This window comes from Myxine glutinosa, chromosome 1 (assembly GCF_964187855.1).
Source record: "Myxine glutinosa chromosome 1, kmMyxGlut1.1, whole genome shotgun sequence".
Lineage (NCBI taxonomy): Eukaryota > Metazoa > Chordata > Myxini > Myxiniformes > Myxinidae > Myxine > Myxine glutinosa.
The window spans coordinates 267,205,171-267,220,906 of NC_136261.1; the positions used below are offsets into that span (position 1 = coordinate 267,205,171).

The 15,736-nt window shown below is 43.3% G+C and overlaps 1 protein-coding gene across 1 annotated transcript in view; it reads left to right on the plus strand.

Moving 5' to 3' along the window:
- Window positions 1–15,736, plus strand: part of LOC137437176 (uncharacterized) — a 33,018-nt gene that overhangs the window by 12,703 nt on the left and 4,579 nt on the right. The window contains exons 4-6 of the mRNA XM_068131545.2: window positions 6,506–6,601; window positions 11,396–11,506; window positions 11,601–11,656. Coding sequence (XP_067987646.2) covers window positions 6,506–6,601; window positions 11,396–11,506; window positions 11,601–11,656 — 263 coding nt within the window. The remainder of the gene's footprint in view (window positions 1–6,505; window positions 6,602–11,395; window positions 11,507–11,600; window positions 11,657–15,736) is intronic.

Genomic DNA, 15,736 nt, shown 5'->3' on the forward strand with positions numbered 1-15,736 from the left:
AAGCGAGGACAGGCAGATGGTCCGAAGTCACCTGCGGGATCGATTCCGTCCAGCATCCCGCACTGCGGCAGAAACTCCGGGGCGTGCAAACCCACGGATCTCCAATGATACTGCACGAAGACGACTGCATGACTATGGTCTGACTGCCAGAAGACCATACAGAGGCCCCCGTGATGACGGCTGCCCATCGCCGCAACCGACAGAGATGTACCACTTGTTTGAAATGTAATAAAATTGTAACAGTTCAAAATAAAACAAACCAACAATTGCTAATTGAAACATTGGCATTTTATTGATGACATGTCAAGTTTTTGACCAAGACACACCATCATCAGTTTGTTCTACAGTACAGAACAGCACAGGGTGCAATGTCAGTCCACCTTTCAATAGCGTGTGTGGCCACCATTGTTTTGGATACAGGCAATGCATCGTCGGCGTATACTGCCTTCCAGTCTTTGGATAGATTGCTGCTGGATTCTGTCCCACTCAGTCCTCAATCTCTGAAGCAGCTCTGCCCGTGTCCTGGCCCTGCCAACTACGCGTCTCCAAGCTCACCCCACAGGGTGCTCAAGGGATTCAGGTCAGGGGAGAGCGCAGGCCACTGCATGGTGTTGATGTTCTCGGCCTTGGAGAAATGCAGTGGTAAAGCGAGCAGCATGGGGACGAGCGTTGGTCATGCTGAAAGGTTCTCGGTTCTGGGTGGTCTAGCAGGAATGGCAGCAGATGAGGTCGCAGGATGTTATCCACATACCGCTGGGCGTTAAGATTCCCATCCACAACCACCAGTGGCGTCCTGTACCGGCCTGATATGGCGGCCCACACCATCACACTTGGGCCACCCCACCTGTTGGCCTGACGCACGCAACAATCGGGCATATCGCTCGCCAGTTCTTCTCCAGACACGCTCACGCCCATCAGGGACTGTCCACACAGAACCTTGACTCATCGCTGAAAGCGACCTTGTTCCACTGCACCAAGGTCCACCGCTGATGCTGCTGGCACCATCTCTGTCGGTTGCGGCGATGGGCAGCCGTCATCACGGGGCCTCTGTATGGTCTTCTGGCAGTCAGATCATAGTCATTGCAGTCGTCTTCGTGCAGTATCATTGGAGATCCTTGGGTTTGCACGCCCCGGAGTTTCTGCGCAGTGCGGGATGCTGGACGGAATCGATCCCGCAGGTGACTTCGGACCATCTGCCTGTCCTGCCTTGCAGTGGTGACTCTTGGCCTCCCTGATCGAGGTCTGTCATCTGCAGAGTTGTGGAGGGTGTCTCTGTCCACCAGGGCCGATATCGTCTGGTGTGAAACAGCCAAGGCGACGTGCCACCTCACGGTAGCTCAGTCCGCCCTGCAGCATGCCCAGGGCACGCTGCCGTTGATCCCTTGACAATCGTGGCATGTTGATTGAAATGCCCATTTTGCACTGGCCTTTTTAAAGCCAATATCAAGACATCACGTGCAGCTCATTAAAATCATCCCGTACCCCTTGGCTAATCACTTACAGTCAAAACGGCTGTTCAACAGCTGTGCTATGAAGTGACCATGGAAGGTTCAAGTGACCATCCGTGACCGTTTTGTCTGACAGTGAGGACACTATTGTCCACAAATAAGTTCACACATTACTACACGCAGTGTTATTGTTGATATTTAAAGGTTTCAAAGGTGGTAAGTTTCTTTTGCGTTTCAGTATATCTCAGCAATTTCCCGTCTGTGTTTCATGTCCATGCACACGTGAAATGGAGTTTGTTTTTGCACACTTGAAATGAACATGTGAACCTTTACTTCCGGATAATAATGTTGAATGAAATAAAAACGAAGAAATATATGTCGGCATCATTGTTGACGTTTTTGTGACGACTGTCATCAAACGGAAAAGTAATATATCTTAACGGAAAAGAAAAAAGCGATTTTTAATATATGTCGACATGTTGCCGTCTGTGTCATGTTGGGCAGTGTATGATACATCATGACGCGATTTTTAAAAATATATCTGCATTTTCCCGCGTGTGTGTGAATGTTCTCAATTATTGCTGACTAAAACCATCGATAAAAATGAAATCGGATGGTGAGTTAGATTGAAGATAAAGGCGTGAGAGAGACTCAATGGCCTTGAAGTTACAGGCCTTTGAGAATTCATTTCGTTCTATAAACGGAAACTTTCATCGGATTTTCTTCCCGTTTTTTTTCAACCGAGTCTAAAACTATGTTAGCGACTGTGAAAAATGAAATGATATATCGAATTTGATTTGAAATAAAACTGGGAGAGAGAGCAAGACACCACGGGCCTACAAAACAGGCCTCAAAGCTATGCAAGTTAATAAAATGGTGGATATTTGTTTATATGAAGCCTCTCCCAGAATTTGTTTTCGAGGCCCTCCTAGAATGGGTGTAGCTACTCTCTCAACGGGTAAGCCACACCCCCGGACAGACGGATCACCTACGCCTATTATAATATCGATTGGCTGGTTGATGATTTGGTATTGAGCTGTGCTTGCTGACATGGCAATGATAAACACATATGCAACAAGTTGTATTTTCGAGCTAATTAAAAGCTTGTGTTTAAATTGGTTAGTGGTAGTGGATCTTAGCTGACGGGATGGCCTAGAGGTACACACACTCGCCTCTAAGCTGTCTTGCTTGGGTTGGAATCCCGACCCAGCTATAAACTGCCATCCTGGTGTTTCACAGGCAGGGTAATTTATCTCTGTGTGTGCCGTCCCTCGGATGGACGTTAAACTGGGAGTCCCGTCTGCCAGCATGGATTGGTGGACGTTAAAGAGTCCATGGTATCCTTCTCAAAGAGTAGGCGAGTATCGCCGGCACTATGAACAAATTCCAAATTCCTGCCCTAACTAGGAGAATGTCAGGCCTGGCCAGGCCGCTTAGTGAAAGACTTGGGCCAGCTTCCCCTGGCTGACCCCACAAGGTGTGATAATAGAGGCCATTAAAAAGCAACAACAAAGAGCAGCAGTGTGTCTTAACACAGAAATCATTGCTGGGATCAATGCTGGGATCAATGCTGGTAATTCAATCAATGCCCCTGTTACCAGTAATCTGCTACTCATTTTCCCGACATCAGAAGGATGACTGGCTGAGACTACCTACCTGGTTTTATTTGCTCCATATGAAGTTGCATGATTATTTGATGAAAAATGTGGATGGCATTCCAAACAAAATCTGTTTTCTGCAAGCATGGATTGCATGGTGTTTCACATAGCAGGAACTTTTCTTCCCTCACTTCTGTCCTGACTTTGTAACCTTTATTCGATTTTAAATTAATTTTCTCCACAAGCACTTGAGCAATTCACACAGAACTTTCAAGATATGAGCGTCTACCCATGGATACTTTCTTAAAAACAAAATGACATCATGATTGGATGGAAAATGTGGTCGGCATTCCAAAAAGTCTGTTTTCTGTAGGCATGGGATGCAGGGGGTTTCACGTATCAGGAATATACGGCCTCGACCTCGCTTCACTCATCCTTGGCTGAATAAACTCACTAGTGATGGCTGTGAAGCTTACTTATGGTTGATGCAAGTTTTTTGGGAATACAGATCCTAGGCTTGTGGAAGAGCTCGACCACTGGATAGATCATGATGAGAGAGAGAGAGAGAGAGAAAAAGAAAGAAAAAAGAGGAAACTAGAACGGGCACTCGGTAGAGCGCATACCTTCGCCGCAGCTACTGTTCTGTACTTGGCATGGGAGTGTAGGGAACAGAACAACAAAAATAAGATTTTGACCTTTTCGTGACCTTGACCTTGACCTTTGACCCGATTGCTCCCAAAATCTAATCAAATGTGTCCCGTATAATAACCAATCATCCCACCAAATTTCATGCAATTCGGTTGAATACTTTTTGAGTTATGCGAATAACATACACACACACACACACACAGACATACAAATAAATACACAGCGATCAAAACATAACCTTCCGCTTTTGCGAAGGTAAAAAAGAAGAAGAAAAAAAAAACCAACAACAGGATTGAGATACGGGAGAAACACCAACAGCAGAGTTGAAGGACAAACATACAATCTAGAATGGCACTCGTCAGAGTGCATACCTCTGCCAGGCTGAACAGTTTTTAATTTTTAATTTTAAATTAATGTTCTGAAGGCTCCAGTCACAGACTATATAGTCCTCGTCGTGGCCAGGCCTTAAATAAAAGAGCTGCATTGATAGAAAAGTGAAGAAAGAGAATAGTCTGAGTTTTTGAGGAAGTAAAAAATCTGCTTTTTGAAAAAGGGAAGGTTGTGTTTGGAAAGACATCAAAAGGTAAAGAGTTCCAGAGTTTGGCAGTGGTGGGGAAGAAACAAACGTCATAACGGCCCACCCTTGAGTTGCCAATGGCCACACGATAATCGTGAGATGTAGTGGCTTGTCGAGTTCCATGGTCTCACTAATGGCGGAGGTACACAAACAGCAGGTTCTTGGGAGCAGAAACCGAAATAATATCTGTAGAAAAGAGAAAGAGCCAACTTTGCGGTGTAATTTGAGTGGGTCAAGTTTTGAGGTCAGATTGGGAGAGTTGATTCGGATTACTTTTAGATTCAATTCTGTCCAGTATGTATGTGGAGCTAGAACCTCCCCACATGTGAGAGCAGTACTCCATACAAGGATGAATCAATCCTTTATATAGTTGAAGCAACTGTTCAGAGGAGAAGAATCTTCGACATCTGAACAGGACTCCCAGTTTCTTAGAGGCAGATGTAGCTACTTTTGTAATGTGTGGATTGCAGGATAAGTTTGATGTTAGGGTAATACCGAGTAGGTTTATTGTATCACATACTGCAATTGTGGAGCTTTTCCCCGCTCTCCACCTTTTCCCCACTCTCCACCCTTTCCCCACTCTCCACCCCTTCCTCGCTCTCCACCCCTTCCTCGCTCTCCACCCCTTCCTCGCTCTCCACCCCTTCCTCGCTCTCCACCCCTTCCTCGCTCTCCGCCCCTTCCTCGCTCTCCGCCCCTTCCTCGCTCTCCGCCCCTTCCTCGCTCTCCGCCCCTTCCTCGCTCTCCGCCCCTTCCTCGCTCTCCGCCCCTTCCTCGCTCTCCGCCCCTTCCTCGCTCTCCTCCCCTTCCTCACTCTCCACCCCTTCCTCGCTCAACACCCCTTCCTCGCTGAAACACCCCTGTCTCGCACTCCACCGCTTACCCTCTTCCATGCTGTCCACCTCTTCCATGCTGTCCACCTCTTCCACGCTTTCCACCCCCTCCCCACTCCTCACCACTTCCCCACTCTCCACCCCTGCCTCACTCTCCTCCCCTTCCTCACTCTCCACTCCTTCCTTGCTCTCCATCCCTTCCTCGCTCTCCTCCCCTTCCTTGCTCTCTCCCCCCTTCCTTGTTCTCCCCTCCCCCATTCCTCACGCTCTCACCCCTCCTCACTCTCCCCTCTTCCTCCACACTTTCCTTGCACCCCCTTCCTAGCTACCCCTTTTCCTAGCCCCCCCCCCCTCCTCGCTCCCACCTAACTACTCTCTCTCCTCTTTCTCCCTCTCATCACACCCTTACCCCTCCTTGCTCCCCCACCCCTTTACAATTCTGCTTTTTCCCCTTTTCATTTTTGTCCTCTGTATTTTTCTATTGAAGTTTTGCCCTCTTTCATGGTTTTTCTCCAGGAAATGTTTTGTCTCTTTTTTATTTTTAGATCCAACTCCCAAAAGAGTGATTGATTGATTCATAAATATTTATTGATCATCCAATTACATGTGCATTGACTGATTGTGCATTTCACACTAATAGTCTAATCTTTCTCTGTTCACTCACTTGAGGACATGAGCTCTTGCGATTATTATCATGGGACTGTTCGATAAATCATTGAGATTACTATATTAAACCAGGAACCTGTCATAACTGCAGGGTACTTTATTAACAATTTGACAAAACAAATTGTATGCTGCTTTCCTTTATATCTGTAAAGTTATCCCTACTAGCAGCAGCCTGCATCGTCTCGAGTGGTTGACCACCCTCACATGGGAAATCTGATATTTTTTGTCCAATGGAAACAGGTCAAGCTCATGATTTGAAGATGCTCCTCAGTTGTTCTTTTCCTCGTGGTATGGCTTCTATATGATGGACTCTCACTCAATCACAATCTCGCTCCTGCTTTACCTTTGGAAGTTTGGCATCTCAGAAATCAGTGTAATCAGACTAATCCTATTTGTTTTGAAGACCCGGGTGTCTGTGGAAAAATTTCTAGAAAACTTTGTAGATGACTTCTGCCAGAAAATGCTTCACCCATCTGACAGAATGCGGTGGCATCTATCACCACAGATATTGAATTGGTAACATCAATAAATGGTAAACTATCTAGGACATAAAATTTGATGCTGGAAAGTCTCAATTCCTCACTTTGCATCTCCATAAATATGTTACTTGATGGAAAAATCTCCCAATTTACGTTTCTAAGAATATAAATGTTAATTGCATGTCCACAACATTTTAATGTGTAAATGGACACTATCAATGTCTACTCTTTTTCTCTTTTATCCCTTGTTCTGCAGGAGTGGAGTTTCCAGCTGTACTTGAGTTCTCTCCTTTCCAAAAGGTTCCAAAACGCAGAGGAAAAAGGGATGCAAAGGCAGGCACAATTGAAGATGGTGAGAAATTGAAGAGATGTGAGAGATTTGCCATGTGTTGTACACCAAAGCAAAATTGACTGAGAACGGCATTCTATAAGTTAAACCAACTAGCAACGATACCCGCCCTATGGGCAGGGCTTCAATTGGGAAGTCCAAATGAAAAGGCTATATATCAGAAATTGAAGGCTTTTTTTATTTTTAAACGATTCATATAAACATCCGTTGAATCATATCACATGCAAATCATCAAAATCTAAACAGTACATGGTGCCCATTTTGAAAAAAGATTGAATTCTGCAAAACAGAAGCGGCCGCTACACGTCTTTCTCAGTCGCACGTTTATGTGTGAAGAGTGCATGCCGAATCTGTAACACGGAAGCGGCCGCTACACCTGTTTCTCAGTCGCTTTGCACACGATGCCGTATTACTTCGGAGCCATACGTTTATATAGGAAGAGTTCGTCAGGAGTCGATCTTCTCTCTCCTGGTACATAGAATGAACAGTATTTGTAGAATTTCAACAAAAGCCACATCACTGTTCATATCGGTAAATATTATTCCATTGTGTTTGGAAAAATTGGAAAATTTGAAAAATAATATAGCCTATTTTACTCCCAGGGGTCCCAGGAATACCCACCCAAAATATCGTTGCGATCGGTTGAGCCGTTTTTGCGGTACCTTCGAACAGACGGACGGACATTTGGTGAATTATAGTAAGATGAGGGGCAATAGTCCAAGACTTTGCATTGTTTTTATTTTAAATATATATTCGTCACAGGAAATTGAGCTCCTTAGTGTTCAATATTTACTCATTACAGGGTGGGTTTCAGGCCTTTCAAATTGGAGGATAAATATCCGGGGAGAGACACTAAGGAGTCTGGTATGTCTTGTGGGAGGAAATATTCTGTTAAACAAATGATGTCCGGTTTATCAGCAGTGGCCTGGATTTAGAGATCTGTCAGGTTGCTACAGAGGCCTAAGATGTTTGAGGTACACACAATTAGGAACAGGGAGGAGATGTTAAGAGGATGCAGGACAGCCAGGGAGGTGTAGGCTTTGAGAGGGTGAGGGGAAAGGGAAGCTTTGAGAGTGTGAGGTGAGGAGTGTTGCAGAAAGAGGGGATACAAAGTGGAAGGATGCCGAGGAGGGTGACTTATGGTAGATGAGGGGATGGAAGGATGCGGGCTTGTTGGAGATGTGGGCGAAGGTGTTGGCAGCGTTACTGGAGTGAAAATAAAGTTGTTGTTTTTAACTCAACTGGACTATGTCAAGCTGAGTTTTTGTCTACACCCAGTGTCCGTCGTCTGTCTGTCTGTCTGTCGTCTGTAAACAATTCGACGTCTACACTCAAAAAGTCACAAATATTGATTAAATTTGATGAAACTTGTTATGCAGCATCTTTAAGACATAAACTAGTTTGGCATTGCATTTGGGCGTTGCACGCCCAAAAATGGGCGCGGCAGGGCGGCCATATTGAAAAATCAATTTTTGTCATATATGTTTAGCACATATAAACTATATAGTTTGTGGTTCTATTATACATATTCTAACCATATTGATATAATCCCTGGCTTAATCCCTGGTGTTGGCTTAGCGGTTAGGGTGCCGGCTTGGGATCCTAGGATCCTGGGTTCGAATCCCGGTCGATCGCTGAATTAACGCCAGGGGGGGTTGACTCAGCCCGTCATCCTTCTGAGGTCGGCAAATTGAGTACCAGCTTGCTGGGATGAATGATCCCGGTGTGTACCCCGGTTTAGAATAGGTACACCGTATCCCTGCGCATCGTAAGAGCGTGACCAAGGGTTGGCGTCAGGAAGGGCATCCGGCCATAAAAACATTGCCTCAAACAGGGAACCATGATTGTCATGGGCCCCGCAAGGCTAACCCCCGCTCTAGCGGGGAAAATGGCCTTAAAACGATCATTCATTCATTATATAACCATATTGATATAGACCAGTTGAGTTCAGGTTCCCTGGAACCTCTCTAGTTTTTTCATGCCTTCGCCAACATTATGTTTTCGGGTTGTCCGTCCGGCTGTCCATGCGCCCGTGACAGGTTTTCGTTACCGTGACAACTTTCGAATGGCTGGAGGGATTTAAATCAAATTTAGATCAAGTACAGTATGCACTATTATCCAAAGATGAACCGATTCGATTTTGGGGTCAAAAGGTCAAAGGTCCCATTAGGTAAAAATTATAGTGCTGTCCTAACTTGTGAACCAGTGATGAGATTTTGGCCAAAGTTGGTATCAGTACATATTGTGATACAAAGCCGAACTGATTAGATTCAGGTGTCAAAGGTACAGGGTCCGGCTGGGAGGTGTGACGATTTTCAGAAAACTCGTACAGTTATTTTTAGTGGAATTTCAATTTTTATTTTTTTTAAAGACTACATATATAATGCCATTTAATACACTGTAACAAAGACATTTTAAAAATGTAATTCATGTTTGAATTGGGTATAACAATGCAAGTGGGGGGTCTAGCGCATGCGTGATGGCTGTTGGTTACTCGTTGTTAGGCGCCATTTCAGTAGCCATGGAGCTGTGGACGATTGAACATCGCGTCTTTGTTGTTGAGACGTTTATTCAAACGGGTAGTTCGGTGGTGCTTACACAGCGCAGATTTCGTACTCACTTCAATGTTGGTCGACGTGGCGCCGTTCCGTCTCGAAACACAATATTGAAGTGGGTAAAAAAAACTTCAGGACAACTGGATCTGTGAGGCCGGGAGCAGCTCGGGGAGGTGATCGAACCGTTAGGACCCCGGAAAACATCGAAAGGGTTCGACAAGCTGTGGAGGCCAGCCCTTGTCGGTCAGCGGTACGGCACGCTCATGCTCTACGGATGTCAGACAGATCAGTTCGTCGAATTTTGCACTTTGACCTTCATTATCACGCGTACAAAATCATGGTGGTTCAAGAACTGCAGCAGAATGATTTCATACGGCGGTTTACGTTCGCAGAAAGAATGCTGGAACTGCTGAGGGATGCTGCTGTGCTGAGAAATGCTGGAACTTTTCCATGCGTCTGCAAGAATGCTTGGACAAGAACGGCCGCCATTTAGATGGTCATTTTTCAAACATGAATTACATTTTTAAAATGTCTTTGTTACAGTGTATTACATGGCATTATATATGTAGTCTTTAAAAAAAAAAAAATTGAAATTCGACTAAAAATAACTGTGTACGGGTTTTCTGAAAATCGTCACACCTCCCTGACGGACCCTGTAGAAGGTCAGCGGTCATGTCAGGTAAAAATGTGATACTTGAGAACAGCTGAAGGGATTTAAATCAAACTTGGTACATGTATAATCATGTAATAATGTGAGCAGAGGCATATCGGTTGGCCTAGCGATGGTGAAGAGTGCCGTTGTAGTATTTTGGTTTTTTGAAACGAGGAGGTGAAATACAGGGTGTTTCAAAAAAAGTGATACAACCTTAAACGTTTATTTACAAAGAAACACAAACCTCAGGAACGTGAACCAAACATTTTTGAAAGCTTATGACATGGTATTTTCTATCACTGATTGCTATTGCAGTAAGTCATTGCTAGAGTTAGTGAGAGCCCAAGGTCTGAAATTGGGATTTACGCAAAATAAAATCCTTGTAATTGACGTTCTCGATGTGTGCCCCTCCGCGATTCAGACAGGAATTGATCTTGACTCCAAAGTTCTGTCAAACTTTCCTGTAGGTCTCAGATGGTTCTGCCCCCCAGAAAATGTTGTTGTGGTTGTTGATGGCACCGTTCAAGTGGAAATGGGCTTCATCACTGAACCACATCAGGTTGATCCAGTTTGGGTACCGCTTCATCCTGTCACTGAGCCAATTGCACATATCAAGTCTCCTTCTCATGTCATCTTGACTCAGTTTATGCCTAATAGAGATGATGCATGGGAAAAGCTTCAGTTCCTTAGTGAGGATACGCCAGACTGATGTTGGTTTGATGCCAAGCTTCTGGGAGCGCCGGCGGTGGGACTTGTTGGGACTGTGCACTGCAGAATCCTGCACGGCGTCGATTTGGCTTGGCTCTTGGTTACTGATGCTGGCCTGCCACTGTTGCCCTTGTGTTCAAAATGTTTCGCAATAAGTTGAATGGCACAATTTGTGGGTCCATCACATGTTCTGATGTCGTATTCCTGGCAGATCCTCTGGCGGGTGTCTACATATGATTTAGTCTCATACCACAGAGCCACCACTTTTGTCTTCTACTCCACTGTCAATGGCATAGTTGAGCTACAGAGCTAGAAATCCCAAGGGAACGAATACAACGAGAACTCCACCAAACCCTGAAAAGGAAAACGGTATAGGTAAAAAAAACAAAGAAATGGCAGGAAGTCAAAGTTGTGTCAATCTTTTTGAAACACCCTGTAGAATAACGATGAGGAAGTAGAATGTATGATATTTGGGAAGGAAGAAGCTGAACAAGAAACACAACGTCAAAAGAGACACATTTTTCACGGCAGCTATCCGCTGAGCGGACCTTGAACAACATTAAAACAAAAATCGACAAAGCAGCACAACAACGTACGATTTAACACGAAAATTGGATGATAACACAAACACTAACACATGGTGGAAAATATAACAGAAAAAAGACGACAAATCCAGTTCTAAAAACGTAAATTTAATTTTAAAAAAGAAGCTATTTTTATTGATTTATTTTCTTGTGGGACAGCAGGAGTATATTTTCTCCTTTGGGATATATTTTTGTTGACTTTGATAAGGAGATTTGTTTCGTTGGATCTCCCCTCTGGGCATGCAAGATTCTTTGTCCCTTTTCTGCTTTATATTGATCGATACTCACTTTTCTGCAGATGATGACTATCTCAATTTCCTGGAGACGCTGCAGACCGGAGATGAACGGCCAGCACACAATCCAGAAAGTATTCTGGAGGAGTTGGAAGCCAGAGATCGAGAAATGCAAGGTGAGAGTTTTTCTGCTTGGAAAAGGTGAATATACAATCTTCCACATTGACCTTCTGCCGTCAAAGTTCCATTTTATACTTCTTTTTTTCCTAGCCAATCGAACAACACCTTTGCTGCAACACCTGAAAACCAAGATGATGGAAAAGCAGGTGATGTCGATTGCACCACATTTCATGACTTTTTACATCCCAGTCTGTTTTTATTAATTCCGTGATTGGTAGCATTCATCATGCAAATACAGAAAGATAAATCATTTTCTTGCATATGTTGTTTTTATTTTCCATATGTTTCAGATTGCTTATGTGTGCATGTATAAACTTTCGCTTTTGCTTGTATTATTTTACAAGTCCCCTATCAGTTTCACCGGAGGAGACTATAGCTTTGTTCTCCATCTGTCTGTCCGTCCATCCCACCCTTGTTTTTTCCAGACTTTCTTCCCTTACCCTTTAACATATAATAATCAACTGAAACTTTGTGCATGTCTTTATTATGATAAGTTACAGATCTATTTCGCGTTCTCAGGGCATTTCGTCAATTTTTCAGAGTTATGCCATTTTTGAACTTAGAAAATATCACACCCGAAGTGGACATGTATTGCAATGCAATTCTCCCTCTTGGTTTTTTTATGGTGCCTTAGCTGGTGCAACGTTGAGGCGATAAAGATTAAAAATGGATTACAATACAAGGGGTAAATGTTGGTAGAAAGCTTCAGATTCATTACTTGGAAAAAACATTGAGTTTGTGGTCGGACAAAATTATATTTATTTTTGAAATCAAAAGGTCAACATAGGCCAAAGGTCAACCACTTTTCCAAATTTTTAAAATCCTCAATTTTCATCTGATTGATTTAAAATTTGAGTAGGATTTACATATCGGCGAACTAAATTCAACCACCAATTATATTTGAGGGCAACATAAGTCACAAGGTCAAATTTCTAAAATTGTCAGTTTTCATCCGATTAACTTAAAATTGGAATACGTTTTGCAAATCAGGTCTCTGAATTCAACCACCAAGGTCACCATAGGCCAAAAGGTCAACATAGGCCATCATGTATCATTGGAAAACTTTTGGGGGAGGGCGGATTTTGCAAGTATCGTGCTACACATGACGTCTTCTTGTTTATTACTTGCAGAATCGAAGATTTTTCAAGTATATTGGTCGGTTATGTTTGTGGTTCTGTCTGTCTGTCTGTTTGTCTGTTTGTCTGTCTGTTTGTTTTTGTCACCAGCCTACAGGTCACAATTTTCAACCAATCTTCACCAAACTTCACCAAATGGTAGAGTTTGTCAAAAGCAAGAAGCCTATTGTTTTTGGGGTCAATAGGTCAAAAGGTCAACATACAGTAGGTCACCAAATTTGCTAAATTTCTAAAATCCTCAATTTTCATCCGATTCACCTGAAATTTGAAGACCACTTGCATATCTGGTCACTGAATTCAACCACCAAGTATTTTTGAGGTCAGCATAGGCCAAATGGTCAACATAGGCCAAATTTCTAAAATCCTCAATTTTCATCCAATTGACTTGAAATTTGAAGAGGACTTGCATATCTGGTCATTGAATTAAACTACCAAGTATTCTTGAGGTCAACATAGGCCAAAAGGTCAACATAGGCCAAATTTCTAAAATCCTCAATTTTCATCCAATTGACTTGAAATTTGAAGACCACTTGCATATCTGGTCACTGAATTCAACCAGCAAGTATTTTTGAGGTCAGCATAGGCCAAATGGTCAACATAGGCCAAATTTCTAAAAGCCTCAATTTTCATCCAATTGACTTGAAATTTGAAGAGGACTTGCATATCTGGTCACTGAATTCAACCACAAATTCTATTTTAGGTGAACATAGGCCAAAAGGTCAACATAGGCCAAAAGGTCAACATAGGCCAAATTTCTAAAATCCTCAATTTTCATCCAATTGACTTGAAATTTGAATAGGACTTGCATATCTGGTCACTGAATTCAACCACCAAGTATTTTTAGATCAACATAGGCCAAAATGTCAACATCGGCCAAATTTCTAAAATCCTCAATTTTCATCCGATTGACTTGAAAATCGAATGAACAGCATTTGCATATCTGCTCACTGAATTCACCCACCAAGTATTTTTGAGGTCAACATAGGCCAAAAGGTCAACATGGGCCACATTTCTAAAATCACCAATTTTCATTTGATTGACTTGAACTTCTTAGAGGATTTATATATATGGTCACTGAATTCAACCACCATCTATTTTTGAGGTCAACATAGGCCAAAAGGTCAACATAGGCCAAATTTTTAGTATCCTTAATTTTCATCCGATTGACTTGAAAATTGAACAGCATTTGCACATCGAGTCACTAAATAGGGAAACTAACTAGTTTTGAGGTCAAAAGGTCAAAGGTCAACTCAAGGTCAACCTTCCAAAATCATCATTTTTCATCTGAAAAATCGTCAATTTTCATCCTGTTGACCCGAGCTTTGATCAAGATTGTAAATTTTAATCGTCATGACATGGACAATTTGCTGTATCAATGGAAAACTTGGGGGGGGGGGGGGGATTTTGCAAGTATCGTGCTACGCATGACGTCTTCTTGTTAGTTTATTCATTACTTGCAAAATCGAAGATTTTTCAAGTACAGTGGTACCTCGGCTTACGAGTGCCCCAACGTACGAGTTTTTCGGGATACGAGCCGTCGCTCGGGCGGTTTGTTGCTTTGGGATACGAGCCGAGATCCGATGTACGAGCTCAAAAAATTTATTTTTTTGAATTTTCCGGTTGTGGCTTCCGGTTCCGGTCACGTGGTTATCTTGCCGTGAAAGCATCTCTGCTTGGATATAAAACACGCAATCGTCGAAATACATTAGCGAGGAATCTCCTTGCTCCAGCCGGTGACGTCATCGGCGGGGATCCCCGCCTCCAGAGTCCAGAGTGGCTGGTCACGTGACCGCCAAAGCGTGTCGCGCGTGCGGGTATAATGAGCTACACCTGTGGATCACGTGACCACGGAAGCACGCCTCGCTTGAGAGGCATGGCTTTCGGTTTGCGTTTTGCTTTATAAGGCGCGATAAATGGGCTTTTGAGTGTTAGCGGTTCATGGCGTTGACGGTTCATGACGGTTCATGGCGTTGACGGTCAAAAACCCATTACATCAATTTTACCAGGCACTGTACAGTAAGTACAGTGGACACCAAATGCACGGTGGAAGGCTAGAAGTAGAAGATCGTCCAAGACAAGTGAGAATAAGCCATACTTTGGAGATGACGTCATTCGCTGGTCCGATAACCAAAGATGTGGTATAAAAAACCAGGTGAGCTAACAATGCAGCAATGAAGGAATTCGGCCAAGGCACCGGCACACAACGACCTACCTACATCGAAAGACTCAATGCCAATGGTGACAGAAGCCAAGACGGCCGGCTTAAACACCGCCGAAAGACCACGGTGTACCAACTTACGATGCAGAACATCTTGCACTTAATATGATGACAACAGGTGCCATCCTCTGACGTACCATTACAGGTACAGGTACAGTACACGTGAGCACAGAGCAAAAGTTCACTGAAACCGAGATTAAGAAAAAAGAAAAAACACCTCGTGGTCCGTGCTCGATATCCGAGTTTCAATCTTTTCAAACACATGATGCTCTCGGTCACGGTATCTCCTGCGAGCTGCTTCTCCTTCAACCACACAAACAACAACTTCTCCATATCTTCATGGATAGAGGTCCAGTTTATTTCTTTACATTCTCTTGTATTATGTACAGTATATACGAGGTCGTGCTTGTTTATACATTATTTGTTATTTATAAAGTACATTTTTGTTATTTAAAAGCACCTAACAAAAAAAATTGGTGTTTTTTTTTTGAGGCTGGAACGGATTAATAGCATTTCAATGCATTTGAATGGGAAAATTTGCTTTGACTTACGAGCGATTTGGCTTACGAGCTCCGTCACGGAACGGATTAAACTCGTAAGCCGAGGTACCACTGTATATTGGTCAGTTGTGTTTGTGGTTCTGTCTGTCTGTCTGTTTGTTTGTCTGTTTGTTTGTCACCGGCCTACAGGTCACATTTTTCAACCGATCTTCACGAAACTTCACCAAATGGTAGAGTTTGTCAAAAGCAAGAAGGCTGTTGTTTTTGGGGTCAATAGGTCAAAAGGTCAACATAGGCCAAAGGTCACCAACTTTGCTAAATTTCTAAAATCCTCAATTTTCATCCGATTGACTTGAAATTTGAAGAGGACTT